Source organism: Rhinolophus sinicus, chromosome 3, assembly GCF_057876585.1.
Source record: "Rhinolophus sinicus isolate RSI-liver-muscle chromosome 3, RSI-T2T, whole genome shotgun sequence".
Classification (NCBI taxonomy): domain Eukaryota; kingdom Metazoa; phylum Chordata; class Mammalia; order Chiroptera; family Rhinolophidae; genus Rhinolophus; species Rhinolophus sinicus.
The window spans coordinates 84909348-84924202 of NC_142503.1; the positions used below are offsets into that span (position 1 = coordinate 84909348).

Sequence of the window (14855 nt, forward strand, 5' to 3'; positions counted from 1 at the left end):
CCCTGATAAATTTGGCTTCATCAAAATGTAGACTTCTCTTCTTTGAAAGATACTGTAAAGACAACAAAAAGCAGGCTACAGTATGGGAGAAAGTATTTGCAAAATTTATATCTGAAAATCACTTGTATCTAGAATATACAAACAATTACAACTTTATAATGTGACAAAGAATACATCTTAAAAAGTGGGTAAAATATTTGAACTGACACTTCATGAAAAGATGTATCAATGTCCAGTAGTAACACATGGAATGATGTTCAAACACATTAGTCACCAGTGAAATATTCAAATTAAATTACACTTCACAGCCACTAGCATGGCTAAAATTTAACAGACTGACTACACTAAATGTTGAACAAGCTCTGGAGCAACTGGAACTCTCATACCTTGCTGGTGGAAATATAAAATGGTACATACAACCTTTTTGTAGAACAGGGGTTGTTCTTATAAGAACGACTTATAACTTATATGAAGTTTCTTGAAAAGTTAAACCTGAGGCCGGCCTGGTGGCTCAGGCGGTTGGATCTCCGTGCTCCTATCTCCGAAGGCTGCTGGTTCGATTCCCACATGGGCCAGTGGGCTCTCAACCACAAGGTTGCCAGTTCGATTCCTCGAGTCCCACAAGGGATGGTGGGCAGCGCCCCCTGCAACTAAGATTGAACACAGCACCTTGAGCTGAGCTGCCGCTGAGCTCCTGGATGGCTCAGTTGATTGGAGCGCATCCTCTCAACCACAAGGTTGCCAGTTCGATTCCTCCACTCCCACAAGGGATGGTGGGCTGCGCTCCCTTCAACTAGCAACGGCAACTGGACCTGGAGCTGAGCTGCACCCTCCACAAATAAGACTGAAAGGACAACTTGAAGCTGAACAGCACCCTCCGCAACTAAGATTGAAAGGACAACAACGACTTGGAAAAAAAATAATAAACCTACACTTTCCATATGACACAGTAATCCACTCCTAGATATTTACCCGCGAGAAATGAAAACATGTGTTTACACAAAGACCTGTACAAGAATGTTCATAACAGCTGTATGTACAATAGCCTCAAACTGGAAGTTACTCAGAGGTCCTTCAATAGGATAATAAATACATTGTGTTATATACTACTCAGCAATAAGATCAATGCATACAACAACATAGATGAATCTTGAAAACATGCTGAGCAAAAAGAATACAGATGCAAGTCCATGTGTATGGTCCCATTCGTGTGAAACTTTATAAAAAATCAAATTTAATATAGAGCGACTGAAAGCAGGTAAGTGGTTGTTTGAGGCCAGTGGAGGAGGGGAAATATAACGAGCAAGGGGGCATAAGGGAACCTTTTGGAGTATTGGAAATACTTTTTTGTTGTGGTGTGTGTACTTAGGTGTGTGTGTTGTCAAAGTTCATCAAGCTGTACTCTTCTAATGGGTGTATTTTATTATATGTAAATTATACTTCAATGAAAGAAGTTTATTTTTTAGTGCTTATTACTTCAGAATTATCTACTAAACTTTTAAAAATGTATAGTCTTCTCCCCCACATGATACCCAAGGAATCAATCTCCAGCATTTGGCCTGCTCATTTGAGGTGTTTAAAACTGGTTTCAGAGGTGATTCTGATTCTTAGCAGCACTTCAGAAAATATATTTTTTTATTTGCATGACATTTCATTCTTAATATTCCCAGGATGTAATAAAGTGTAATTTTACTTACAAAAGGCATTACTGATTTTTCAAAATGTTATTCACATCCCACTTTCATTAATGACTTTAAAAAGAAATTTAAGTCTATTTTACTTACTTTGAAAGTTTACTATTTTGATAGTGTATGCTTACATAGTTATAATACCAAATATAAGAAAAAAATTTCCCATTATATTACATTTTTTGAGTACATGAAATGAGAATGGAAATGTCCTCCAGTCTCACATGCCTGATTACTAATGATTTAATACATATTCTTGTAGATATTTTCCTGTGCTTGCAGAAAAGGGACATATATCTGATATTCCATATTTTCAAATATTTATGTACTTAAATAGTGTGTGCTGGGTGCCTGCTCTGCGGTGCCATTAGGATAACGAGCCACAGAGACCTCTGCCCTCCTGTTACTTGCTGTCGGTGGGAGGATAGATACTGATTAAATAATAACACACAAAAAATTTTTAAGCTGTAGCAAGTTTTGCAGAAGACAATCATAGAATGTTATGAGATTACATAGGAAAAATTAAAAATTTTCTGAACCTTTCACCATAGTTTAGATCCATGATTTGAAAAGTTTGCTGTTTTGAAAGCATTTTTTGAAAGTGTGTAGTACTGCTTAGATAGTATGGTGATTATTCATTTATATAAAACATCTTGCACGTGAACATCCTTTTATTAGAGTATTTTTCCTTTTGTGAGCATTTTTGAATTTTTTTTTGAATTATTTTAAAATACTAAAAAATCTTAAGCATTTAACTTCAGTGACAAAAAGTTGAAAAAAATTCACTCAGCAAATATTTATAAATACTTCCGCGTCTGAGTCTGTGATTGTCACTCAGTTATGTGCTGTACAGCATTGTGTTACTAAAACAACAATAGCAACTTGAAAATAACAATTTGTTCTAGTGGCATGTTTTGGAGGGGTTATAAATGTTGGGATCTGTCAAAAGTGAGTATTTTAAAAAATATATATAAAATACTGATTTGTTTAAAATTATGAAGTGTATGTGGGTTGGAAATTTTGTGCTCATTTAAGTTTAGGGGATACAGGGTTAAATGAAGTTAAACATTTTTAGCACATAACACTTAGGGGTAACATTTTAGGCAAAACTAGTTTTTTCCAGAACATTTAATGTGTTAACATTCTGAATCTTTAACCCAGGAACCATTTCTCCTTTGCTTTATATTTCTGTGAATAGATATCTAAGGAGAGAAATAAATCCCCAATAGCATCTGAAAAAACGATAATGGCATATTTTAAAGATGTATGATAATTTTAATATAAAAGCATTATTGTTTTTTTAATATAAAAGCATTATTGTTTTAACTACACATAGTTTTGTCGTGTATAAATACTAGATCTGTGTTTTATACTTCTATACTGAACTTTTGGGAATTAATTGATAACAACAACAGAGTTAGTTCTCTATTCTTGCATTCTTAACTGGGAGAGGAAAGTGAAGTTGATGTTCCTCTTATATTTCAGAACAAAGCAGAAGAGATGACTTAGAAGCCTTAGGTCATATGTTCATGTATTTTTTGAGAGGCAGTCTTCCTTGGCAAGGTTTAAAGGTAATTGTTTTGGTATTTCCTTATTGAATTTCATAAATTGTTAATAGATTCAGATCCTCTCTTCCAAGAATTTAATTTTAAAATTACCACCTTCGCAAGATGTTTTTCTTTCTGTTTTAGGCTGACACATTAAAAGAGAGGTATCAGAAAATTGGAGATACAAAACGAGCTACACCAATAGAAGTGTTATGTGAAAATTTTCCAGGTAATGCATAATGCCTCATTGATACATGTGCTTATACACACAGAAAACCAGAACTGTTAGCATTCATTGCTTAAGTCTGTAAATACCTTTCTTCATGCTTAAAAAAATGAGCTCAAAGTATGATTTAAAAGATGTCAGCATTTAATGCATTGACTACAGGGGCATTTGTGTATTTGCTTTGTAAAATGTATTAATAGAAGAAAATTCCATCGTTTAATAATGTGTTGACCAAATACCGTGTTTCCGAAAATAAGACCTAGCCAGACCATCAGCTCTAATGCGTCTTTTGGAGCAAAAATTAATATAAGACCCGGTCTTATATAAGACCTGGTATTGTATTATATTATATTATATTATATTATATTACTCGGTCTTATATTAATTTTTGCTCCAAAGGACGCATTAGAGCTGATGGTCTGGCTAGGTCTTATTTTCGGGGAAACACGGTACCAGCTAAAGTAACATTTTCTTCAATGACATACTTTTAGTAAGTTAATATATTTGCTAAGAAATACCAACTATAAAGTTTTAGTGTAAAATCTTACTCATTTGAGTCTTAATGTCAAGCTCAAAGGGGGTGTGCAATGTATTTAGTCTAGTTTTTTTCAAAGTACAATAAAATCTTATTACCCTTACTACTTTTAAGCTAATTTTATATTGGGGGGCGGTTTATGAAAATAGTTTTCCTTTCTTGGAGATAAAAGGAATAAGAATACTGTGTGGCTACTGTATTAAAATATCTGCTGTGATTTGTGCAATCACATTAAGTAAAAAGAGATCACACTTGAAGATAGAAGACCGAATTCATATCTCACTTTGATATTCACAGGTTCTCCTGTGCAATGCTAGCGCTATTTTTGTAATAATATCAGTAATATAATACCGGGTAGCTCTTTCTCAAGTTTGCTATGTTATTCACTGGCAGCAAGCTTAATTATATTTTTCTTTCTTAATTTAGAACTAGAAGATTGAAAAAATATATTGGTTGATAGTGCTAGCTGTTTTAGGGGTATGCAGATTGGCTACATGTTATTAAGAAGTCTGTATAAATTTCTTCATGAAAAATGGGGATTCCAAAGTAAATGAACCCGATGATTATCTAGAAAGTGGAACAGTAGCAGTCAACATGTGCGGAAGGTCACTGGTTGCCACTTTCATTAACCTTTGGGTGGTGTGTGCTCCTTTTCTTACTGGCTACTATGCGTTAGTTGGATCAGAAAAGCAGTTAGGTGTAACCTACCCTCTCTTACTACAGTGACCTTTTGTGCCCTTGTGGTGAAACACTGCTTTGCTAATCGCTCACCATTTTGCCTGTTTATTTTTATGGTTTTTTCATTCTGGAAAGTATGATCTTTAAAATATGTGTGTGTGTGTGTGTGTGTGTGTGTGTGTGTGTGTGTGTATTTTACACTTGAGAATTATAATGGCAGGCGAAATTTATATATTAACAAATGATTGTTAATTATATGACCAGAAATAAAAGAAGAATTAAACTGTGCTCCTGTGTTATATTTCTGAGATCTGTTTTAACTTTATTTTGCTAGGTCAGTTGGTTGGAATACTGCTCATAGCCAACGTTAGGAATTTGAATCCTCTATTGGTTAGTTAGTGTATGTCACTGATTCTAAAGGAAGCTAGCAAGCTAGTGCAAATGCTTTCATATATAAATCAGTTCCCACCAATATTTTACATAATTTTTAAAATTTATGAGCTGAGTGTGTGATTGAATAATCATGCATTAATTTGTTAATTGAATCTCTAATACTCACCAAGGTTTTTATTTAAAAAAATTTGTAAATTGAAAATTTTAGCTTTTCTTAATGAAGTGAAGCAAAAATGTGGGTTAAATTAAACCTTTCATTTCTCTTTTGTCCCTATTTTTTCTTCCATTCTTTTCTCTTATTTCATTGTAATTAAACTTACAAAATTTTAAATAGCAATAGAATTTTGTTACTTTTATGTTTTATAATACTGTGTGCATTTAGACTTAAAATTTTTTTTATTAAGGAGTATGTAGAAAAGTATAATCAGAATAATTTTTATTTCCTTTCTAGAAGAAATGGCAACATATCTTCGTTATGTAAGAAGGCTAGATTTTTTTGAAAAACCAGACTATGACTACCTGAGAAAGCTTTTTACTGACTTGTTTGATCGAAAAGGATATATGTTTGATTATGAATATGATTGGATTGGTAAACAGTTGGTAAGTACTCTTCTTATATAAGAAAAGATTGTTTATAGTGCTTCTTTTCCACAGTAAGATCCTTCAACTGAAAAGAGTTGAGAACAAATACTTTTTTAAAAGGTTTCATTTTATTTCCTTTTTTAGGGATATTTCACATAACAGTACTAATATTATTCTTTGAATTTTGTAAAAACCCTAAATTTGGGCTCTCTGATTTTTAGAGTGATAAGTTATTGTGAACTTTTCATTCCTGATATAATTCTTAGTGTCATATCTACTTTTTTTTGGTATAATCGTCTAGTGGTTACTTTAAAAGATCAGTTAGTTTTGTTTTTTGTTTACTTCAGCCATCTTTCAAAACATTTGTAATTAAAAAATGCAAGTTTTAATTATTCTAGCAGTTTTAAGTTATCTGTTGGAATAGATTGTACTTACTTGGAGCATGTTAAGGTTTTTAAAACTATACTTAAGTTTTTATAACTTTAAAAAAATTGTCTTTATTATAACTGTAGGATTGGTGCTCATCACTTAAAGGGATATGCCATTGAATTCTTTCTTTGAAGAGATGACTCCTAAAAGATCAGTCATCTGAATATATATGGCATCTATAATGAAAATCTGAATAAACTTTGAATTGTATTTGAAAATAAAAAGTTTTGTACGCCTCTTCTAGGTCAAAATATTGACAACAAGCAATTTTATTAGCTTATTTAAAAAATTGTTTCCTTAAATTTCTTAAAATAATTTATCCTGTTTATAAATTAGCTTTGGAAATGAAAGAAATACACAAATACAGTTTCGTTTTTTTAATATGAAAAGGCAACCTAAAAGTAATGTCAGCATGAAGGTCTTTTGTGCTTGATTAAAGCATTTAAATATTTTGAAAACAGTTAATAGCTATGTTCTCTTTGCTTTAACTTGTTAGCTTTAACATATTGTGAGAAGTATGTCTTTTCTTAATGCCTTATTTTATTTCAGTGTCTTTTGAGTTTTTAAAGCAGCTAAGTGATTTTTAAAGAACTTCTGAAATAGAATGTATTGATGCTAATTGTTATTGTATTGTAGCCTACGCCAGTGGGGGCAGTTCAGCAAGATCCTGCTCTGTCATCAAACAGAGAAGCACATCAACACAGAGATAAGATGCAACAATCCAAAAACCAGGTTTGCTGCCCTTTTAGATATGAAATGTCTTAATTTGCTTCTGTATTACCCTCTAGCAGTGTATAAATATATTTGGTGTTTTACCATGCTTAGATGACAGTTTTATGTGTGTGTGTGTGTGTGTGTGTGTGTGTGTGTGTGTGTGTGTCTATACATACACATGTATATACATATTGAAGGATTAAAATACACATTTTTCTCCAATAGATAAAAAACATTATATACACACACTAAGAATTGAAAATACATATTTCCCCTAATGTCACTATTAGTTTAATTATAAATTCGTGATTTAGTGGTATAAATTAGTATAAGCTTTGAGCAATATTTGACATTCTATTAGATAGAAGTATTTGAATACCTTGTTGGAATGAATTGTAATAGCAGTTGATTTTTCTAACTATAGTTTAGTTCAATAAATTATTTACTTGAGTTTCTGGTATTTGAAAGCTACTATTTTACATGTTGAAGAAATGCAGATCTAAAAAAAACAATTATAACCTATAAAAAATGGTTTTGTAATGAGTGGCTAAGAGCTCAGTCAGTCCCTGGAATCCTTCATACCTGCATTTGGTTTGACCCTGGGCAAATCACTCAATCTCTCAAAGCCTCAGTTTTCTCATCTATATAATATAAGTAATGCATGTTAATTCCTAGCATATAGTAAGCCTTCAGTAAATCTCAAATCTCATAGCTGGTGTTACTGTTGTCATGATTATTACAGTAAATTCACAAACAACTACATTACAAAGCGGAATAAGCTGTATCGCATGAAGGATGTTAATATAGTCCCTTGGAAGGTCATTGGAAGATATGGGAACTCTATAAAGATTTTATGAAGGGGCTGGTTTTTGAGATGAGCCTGAAGAATCATGAGTGAAGTTTTTAAAGGCAGATGAAGGAATAAGGATATTTTGTGGAGAGTGGACAGTATATAATATGAATCAGAAGTTTAAAATGTAGAATTTGAGGAATAGCAAGCAGTTCAGTTTGCAGGGAGGGAAGAGATGGGTAGAAGACTGATGGATAGTGAAGAGTTTGTATTTCTTGGGCAAGGTACTGAAGGCTGTTGAAATTTTTGAGCAGTGTTTTCACTTTGTTTTGTGAAAAGAAGCTTTTATCGAGGCCATCTTTGACATAAAAATTTTTGTCATTACCCTGAGTTAAATTGTCTTTAGAATTTTCTATTATAACCCTTTTTAGAGAAGGATAGTGCATTATCCTTTTCTACTTTTACGTCTTTCATCCTATCAGAGTTCAAGTGAGGGTTAAATAAGAGTTGAAAATCAAAGGAAAGAACACAACTTACTAAAAATCATTGCAGAATAAAATTTTACATTTTTGTTTAACAGTATTACGCTTTAAATTACAGCCAATTTAAAAGATTAATTTTAGAATTGTGCCTTAGAAAAATTGGGACAATATAGGGTCTCATATATGATTACTTCAGTTATAAATTACAACAAGTTGATAGCTTGAGTACCCTGCTAAGATGGTGTGTATAGAAAGAAATGGCTCAGTAGTCGTTTATACTCGTAAATCAGAGTTAATTTCTCAAAAGTGCTTTGGAAGGAGATCAATAATTCATGTTCTGTGAAGATCTCCACTTGAGCTCTTAGGTATTGTAATAAGTGGAACTTCTTTTTTGTTGAATTAAATTACAATTTAAATATTTTAGAGTTTAACTTTCTAAATGTTTTAGACATGCCTTGCTAGCTAGATTGTGAGCTCACTGAGGGTAGGAACCATATTTTATTTGTGTAGTCCTTGTTGCAATAAATGCAGGGAGTCAATTTTCTTTTTCAGGAAATCTTTTAAGATAGCTTATATTTTGAATTTGAAACCTGGATATGCAGACTGTTATCATGATAGAAAAGTGGGATATCTAGAAAAAAATTCTTAAATATCTGTGAAACAGTAAAGAGTTTTAAGTTGTATGAGAAACCCATAGTTCACAATCACAAAAGAACAAAAATTAATTCTTTAAATGACTAAAACCTTTGTTATGTCCCCAGATAAACAATTTTTAACCTAGAGTCAGTGGTTAGAGTTCAGGGGATCCTGATATTTTATAGAGAGTGTTGGGTGTGTGTAACGTTTATTCTAAGGAGAGGTTGCATAGATTCTACTGTCTTCTTCAAGAGGTCCGTGACCCCCAAATGTTGCCTGTTATCCTAGAATGAAAGAGGACTAACGACTTTAGAACATACGTATTTGTGCTAAGAAGTTAAGGAGTGTTATTGGAGGAGCAGTAGGCTCTGAGTTTGAACCTCTGCTATACTCCTTGCTACCTCTGTGATCTTACGGAAGTGTTTAAAATCTCAGTGTCTTCATCAGTAAAATGAAGATCATACTATATATCTCAAAATGAGATAACATATAAAGCAGCTAATGCAGAACCGAACATGTCATAGAAACTTAAATACTGTATTCCTTCCCCTTCTTTTTATTAGTGCTGACCACATTTTCCTGACACATAGAAATTGACCCCTATTAAGCAAGCAACTACTTCTAATTCTGCTAGTAGATTATTAGTGTGTGGTTATTGCCATGCAAATTTGTCAAGTTATCTAAAAGCATCAAGAATTATCAGCCTATTCCAGGGAAATGGGTTCCTTAATTTGAACCAGATAAAAAGAGATCAGGGAAGCAAAGATTCATACTTGTAAGATTGTTACTTTAAAAAAATTGTGATATCCTCATAATATTTTATATAACACTTCTCACTTTTTAAAGAACTTGACTATTTTCTATTAGCCTCACAATTAGAAACGGTACTAACCAAGAGAGAAAAGTTGTCTAGGATACTACTTAAGTACCTTTTTTTTTTCTTTTTTCTTTTCTTTTTTTTTTTTTTACCTTGCTAGAAGTTGTTCCTCATAAGAAAACCAATGGGGACCTCTACTGTAAGAAAATATAGGTAGTAGATGGCTTTTTAGCTCACTCGTTTATTTGGAGTGTTTCCTTGGGCATGTCATTTTTACCTCCCTAGTTCTTTGTTAACTTCATTGATAAAGTTACAGGGTGGAATTTATGATATCTAAAGTCCTTTCACTTCTAAAATTCTATGTTTATATTTTATTTTTATGGTTGTTCATTACATGCTTGTAACAATTTAACTAAAAACTCACCACATTCAGTATACAAAAATTATTGCATCTATGATTCAGAATAGTAAGGATATTTTAAATTTCCTTTTATACATTTGTTTTCTATATTATAAGAATGAGATGTTTAACATATTGGGTTTTTCTTCTTCCATGCATGCCACATGCATTAAATAAATGGCAGTCGGCAGACCACAGGGCAGCTTGGGACTCCCAGCAGGCAAATCCCCACCATTTGAGAGCTCACCTTGCAGCAGACAGACATGGTGGCTCGGTACAGGTATTTTCTGATTTTTGCATGAGTGATTATTTCCCAAATTTATACAACTAACCCTTTTTTTGGAGCTCATGGCATGATTTCATATCCTAATAAAAAACTTGTTGCTGAACTCTCCATAATTCTATTCCTTTGTATTTAACCAAAAAAGCAAAATTAACATGGTCTAGAAAGACCAATAGGGATCCTGAGATTTTTGCCTTTGTTCATTTTTGCAAGTATATGCCACAATATGTTAAGTAAGTCGTACAACAGGTTAGAAAAACAAACTGTATTGCTTGAAATATGTGTGAAACTTGATTTTCCAATAATAAGCTCAATCTTTTTTAATGCTTTAAATAATGGAACATTTTTATATCTTTTCCCTTTCATTGGTTTTACATCCTTCAAACTTAAGTCAGTTAAGTAGATATCTAACTTTTTTTCATCCTGAGTATTCAGAATGTACTTTTCTGATTAATTGGTCAAATAAGCATGACCCCAATTTTTATAATGGTATATTTTGTTTGTGCTTGTAGAAAATACCAGGTGGAGAAAATAATTTCAAGGACAAGTATTTATTAAATATTCCCCTCAATTGTTTGGATATTTGAATTTAAAACAATCCCTTTTTTTTTTTTTTGATGTGTTATTTTTTTTCCCCTTTTCCATACATTTAGAGATAGCTACTATGTTTTGTCCTCTCAGGCCCCCTAAATTTTAATCTTTTATGTTTATTGTAGAAATAGGGAAAGATTCCTGAGTCTCTTATTTCTTTTAAATGTTGATAATCTAAATGCTGGTTTAAAGTCATTGAGATGATAAATGTAATTTCAATCCATTTCAATTTAGAACTTGTAAAACTTTTTGATTTTTTTTAATCCACATATTTCCACTTGAACAATTTTCCACTATGTTTTACCAAATTTACATTTTTCTGTGTGTGTGTGTGTGTGTGTGTGTGTGTGTACATATATACATACACATATATGTATATATATTAAATCTACTGAATCTATTCTCTGGATTTTATTCTTTCTTAATTTGAATTTTAAACATCAACTCTTGATTGAATTTTATAAGTTCTCATGTTTTTATCACCATTAAATTTTAGAGGTAATTTTAATTATATTACCAAGTATTTTTATAGAACTTTGTAGCCTGTGGGACTTTCAATTACATGTAATAGAAGTATTTGACTAGTTCTATAAAACTCTAGAGTGAGGGTCTCAGAGGCAAGGGTCCCTGAATTGTAAAATTTTTTATGATCCCGATTTATGTCATTGGAAAAGTTAATTGAGCAAGTTATATTTAATTTACATAACACAAGCTGGATTGTGTATGTATCTGTATGTGTTTACATGTTTCTAAGTGTTGTCTGTTATCATAGCAAGTTTCTTGCTCACTGTTCAGGGAAATCTGCAGCAATTAAGGCACTATTAGAAAGCTTTCGTACCATTTCTGTACTGTTACCACAAAAACTTAGCTGCTTCTTACTTTGTGGGATTCCCAAAGGTGGCTCATGGGATCTTTTTGGACTATCAAAGGGTGAAGGAGTTGGATTATTGGCTCATCACTCCAATACTCTATGTTCTTTTTCTTCACGTGTTTTCAAAGAGGTATTTTAACTCTGCTCACTTCTCATCATCTCTTTAAAACTTTCCTGCCTGTAGAAATTACATCTGGCTTCATTCTAGTAGTCAATAGTTGACCAGTTTTACTTACTAGAATCTAGTAATACATAGGTAAAACAAAAAATGGCACACTATTTTTACTACTTCCTGAATATAGTTTACAACGTTCACCTATTGGACATTATGATGGATATTAAACAAGTTTGATGATCATGAAAAATTTACTAGTAGCCTAAGTAAGATCATGCCTGAATCTTGCCCCACCCCAAAATAATGGATTCATTTATAATTTATATCTTACCCACTTTCAAAATTTGAAACGTTACGGTACTTGTATAATTGGGTTAATAGAACCATAATTTAAAACTAATAATAAAGGGAAATAAAAGTACCTAAAATCTAAGCTAATGTGATTATTATAATAATTGATACTATATTTGATTCTGAATGAAGAAAGGGAAACAGTGTGCTGTATCATTCTCATTTGATAAAAGGAAGAGATCAAGAGAATAGAAACCTTTTCACTAGTACAAAAGTAGGAGAAGAATTTGCCTTGAGGTTCTTTGCCTTGAGGTTCATCAAACCACCTGTTGGACAAAAATTCAAGCGTTGGCTTTGCAGGAGATGCAAAAACTATATGACAGTTAAAAAAATTATCCTTAATAAATCCTAAAGACATATTACCAAGTAGTTCTCAGGAAAGACATTTCCATAATAAGTAGACAGCTATCTGGCCATACAAATTTAGGATATTCAGAAGCAGCATCAGCAGTAACCTAAAAATGAGCCAATTGGGGCCTATGGCATTTATCCCTTATCTATTATTGCACTCTTCTTTAAATTGAGGAATAATTGACATAACATTGTATTAGTTTCACATGTAGAACATAATGATTCAATATTTATACAAATACTGTGAGATGATCACAATAGTTCAAGTTGCCATCTGTCACCATACCAGTTACAGTTGTTTTTCCTGTGATGAGAACTTTTAAGATGTATTCACTAAGCAACTTTCCGACATGTACTGCAGTGTTACTGACATAGTCACTATGCTGTACAGTACGTCTCTGTGACTTACTTATTTTCTAACTAGAAGTGTGTATTGTCACTGCACTCTTTCATGGAACCGAGAATAGCTCTCAAAAGTGGTAGCACAGAGGTGGTTCCAGTTGACATGGAAGATGAAACCTCTTACCGTTTTGACCTAAGAGAAAGATCCTCAGGTATTCGTTATTTCAGGTGTGCTTTCGGTAGGAACTGAATCATGCAGTCTAAATTTGAATTCCTTGGCTCTCCAGAATTATTATACGTATTACAGGTCAGACATACACGAGTAGGTGACCAGGTTGGTTTCATTGTGGTTAAGAGCACCAGCTCTGAAGTCAGAGTTGAATTCAAATTCTGTGCCTTAGGTTATTCATCAGGAAAATGGAAGTATTAATAATACTTTGCCTCAGGGTTTTATTGTGAGAAATTAATTTTTTTAAAAAGTATTTAGCGTAGAGGCTTAGGCACTGCTAAATAATAGAATAATCTATTGCTTTTGCAAACTGAGAAACTTGACTAGTATTTTTATCCATCTCTGGGACGTAAAGTGTAGTGGTACAGCCAAAAGAAAGCATTGTCAGATATTCTCTCTTTAGTGAAATAGTATTAATTCACTAAACAGAATGATACAGCTATACGATTGGTAAACTTTTCCCATTGAAGAGTCTAAGAATAATACTCACATATCTATAGATTTTATTTTGAATCTGTTATTGGCTTGTATGTGTTTTGGAAAAGCTCTTAGGGGAATCATGTGTGTCCGTCTACTCCTCTTAGAATCACTGGTAATAAATGTGGCCGAGAAACTTAGACCTACTACTTTCAGTTTCTTGCTATTTATTATTTGGCAAATATACAAAATATATAAATGTCTCCAAGGTGCTAGGCACTGTGCTATGTGCATGAATAAAAGGAAGAATAACATATATGGTGCCTGTCCCCATAGAGCTTTAAGTCAATGGGAAAGGCCAATAAACAAGCAGTGTGACAAGTGGAAAAAGCATAGGGAGGAAAGAGAGACATACTGAGGAACTGAATAAAATTCAGTCAAGCTGGTGTGTTTTGAGAAAGGAGACTGAAAGGGAGGCACTAGGCAAATCATGAAGGACTTAACAGGTCTTGTTATTAAATTTGGACTTTATTCCGAGGATATAGAGTAGCCATAAGGAGAATTAGGTAGGGCACTAACTTGATTACATTAGGGTTTTCTAAAGATCACTGTTGCAGGAGACTAGCTAGGAGGGAGGCGAGTTGAAGGCAAGGCACAGCTATTGAAAATCTATAGCTGAGGAAAACGATTGGTAATGGCGATGAAGAGAAAAAGTGATGAAAGGTAATTAGAAGGTAGAATTCAGTCAGATATGGGGCTCGGGAAAGGAAGGGCGCAGTTACCCCTTTTTGGCAAATCAGGATCTCCAAAATTAGGTTTTAAAATGTACCACTCGCAGCAGATAGTGCTAATCTCTAATTCCACTGTAGCTGTGTCTTTTACGGTAGCACAACTCCATTGAGCTCAATGCTAACTGAAAACCTGACCCTATAAAGTTGAGAGATAATTGCAAGCAGAGGGAAGAAGTCAAATAATAAGGACACTACTGAATGGTGGCACCACCGTGATGTGGTGGATCTTTCGATTGGTAATCTCTCATTGTACAGCATTTGGTTTGCGTTTAAGGAATAATGTGACCCTGAGTCCCTGGGGGAAAAAGGGTAGAATTACAAATGGCACGAAGGTGTTAGGCAGCCAGGCACTGTTGATGAAAATAAAAGAATAAAATTAATGAGCAGTTTGATATCGTAGTTAATACTACTTCAGAAACACAAATACATGTGGTGACAACAGAAAAAGAATTACACAAATGTATTTTGAAATGGTAAGAAAAACACATATAGTTAAAAATCAGGAGTAATAATAGATGCCATATCTCAATCAATTCTTTATTATGCTAATTGTTAACACTAGCCTTTCTAAAACATTTCAATTAAACATTTCAATCT

General features: G+C 33.0%; 1 protein-coding gene across 11 annotated transcripts in view; it reads left to right on the top strand.

The window, feature by feature from the left end:
- The window catches only part of CSNK1G3 (casein kinase 1 gamma 3), a 102128-nt gene that overhangs the window by 69651 nt on the left and 17622 nt on the right, over window positions 1-14855 (top strand). For 2 of the 11 annotated variants that reach the window (XM_019728019.3, XM_019728026.3), the window contains exons 7-11: window positions 3174-3259; window positions 3380-3464; window positions 5519-5667; window positions 6715-6810; window positions 10102-10197. In XM_019728019.3, the coding sequence (XP_019583578.1) occupies window positions 3174-3259; window positions 3380-3464; window positions 5519-5667; window positions 6715-6810; window positions 10102-10197 (512 nt within the window). The remainder of the gene's footprint in view (window positions 1-3173; window positions 3260-3379; window positions 3465-5518; window positions 5668-6714; window positions 6811-10101; window positions 10198-14855) is intronic. The other 9 variants (XM_019728025.3, XM_088796689.1, XM_019728024.3 and 6 more) reach the window with 5 other exon arrangements.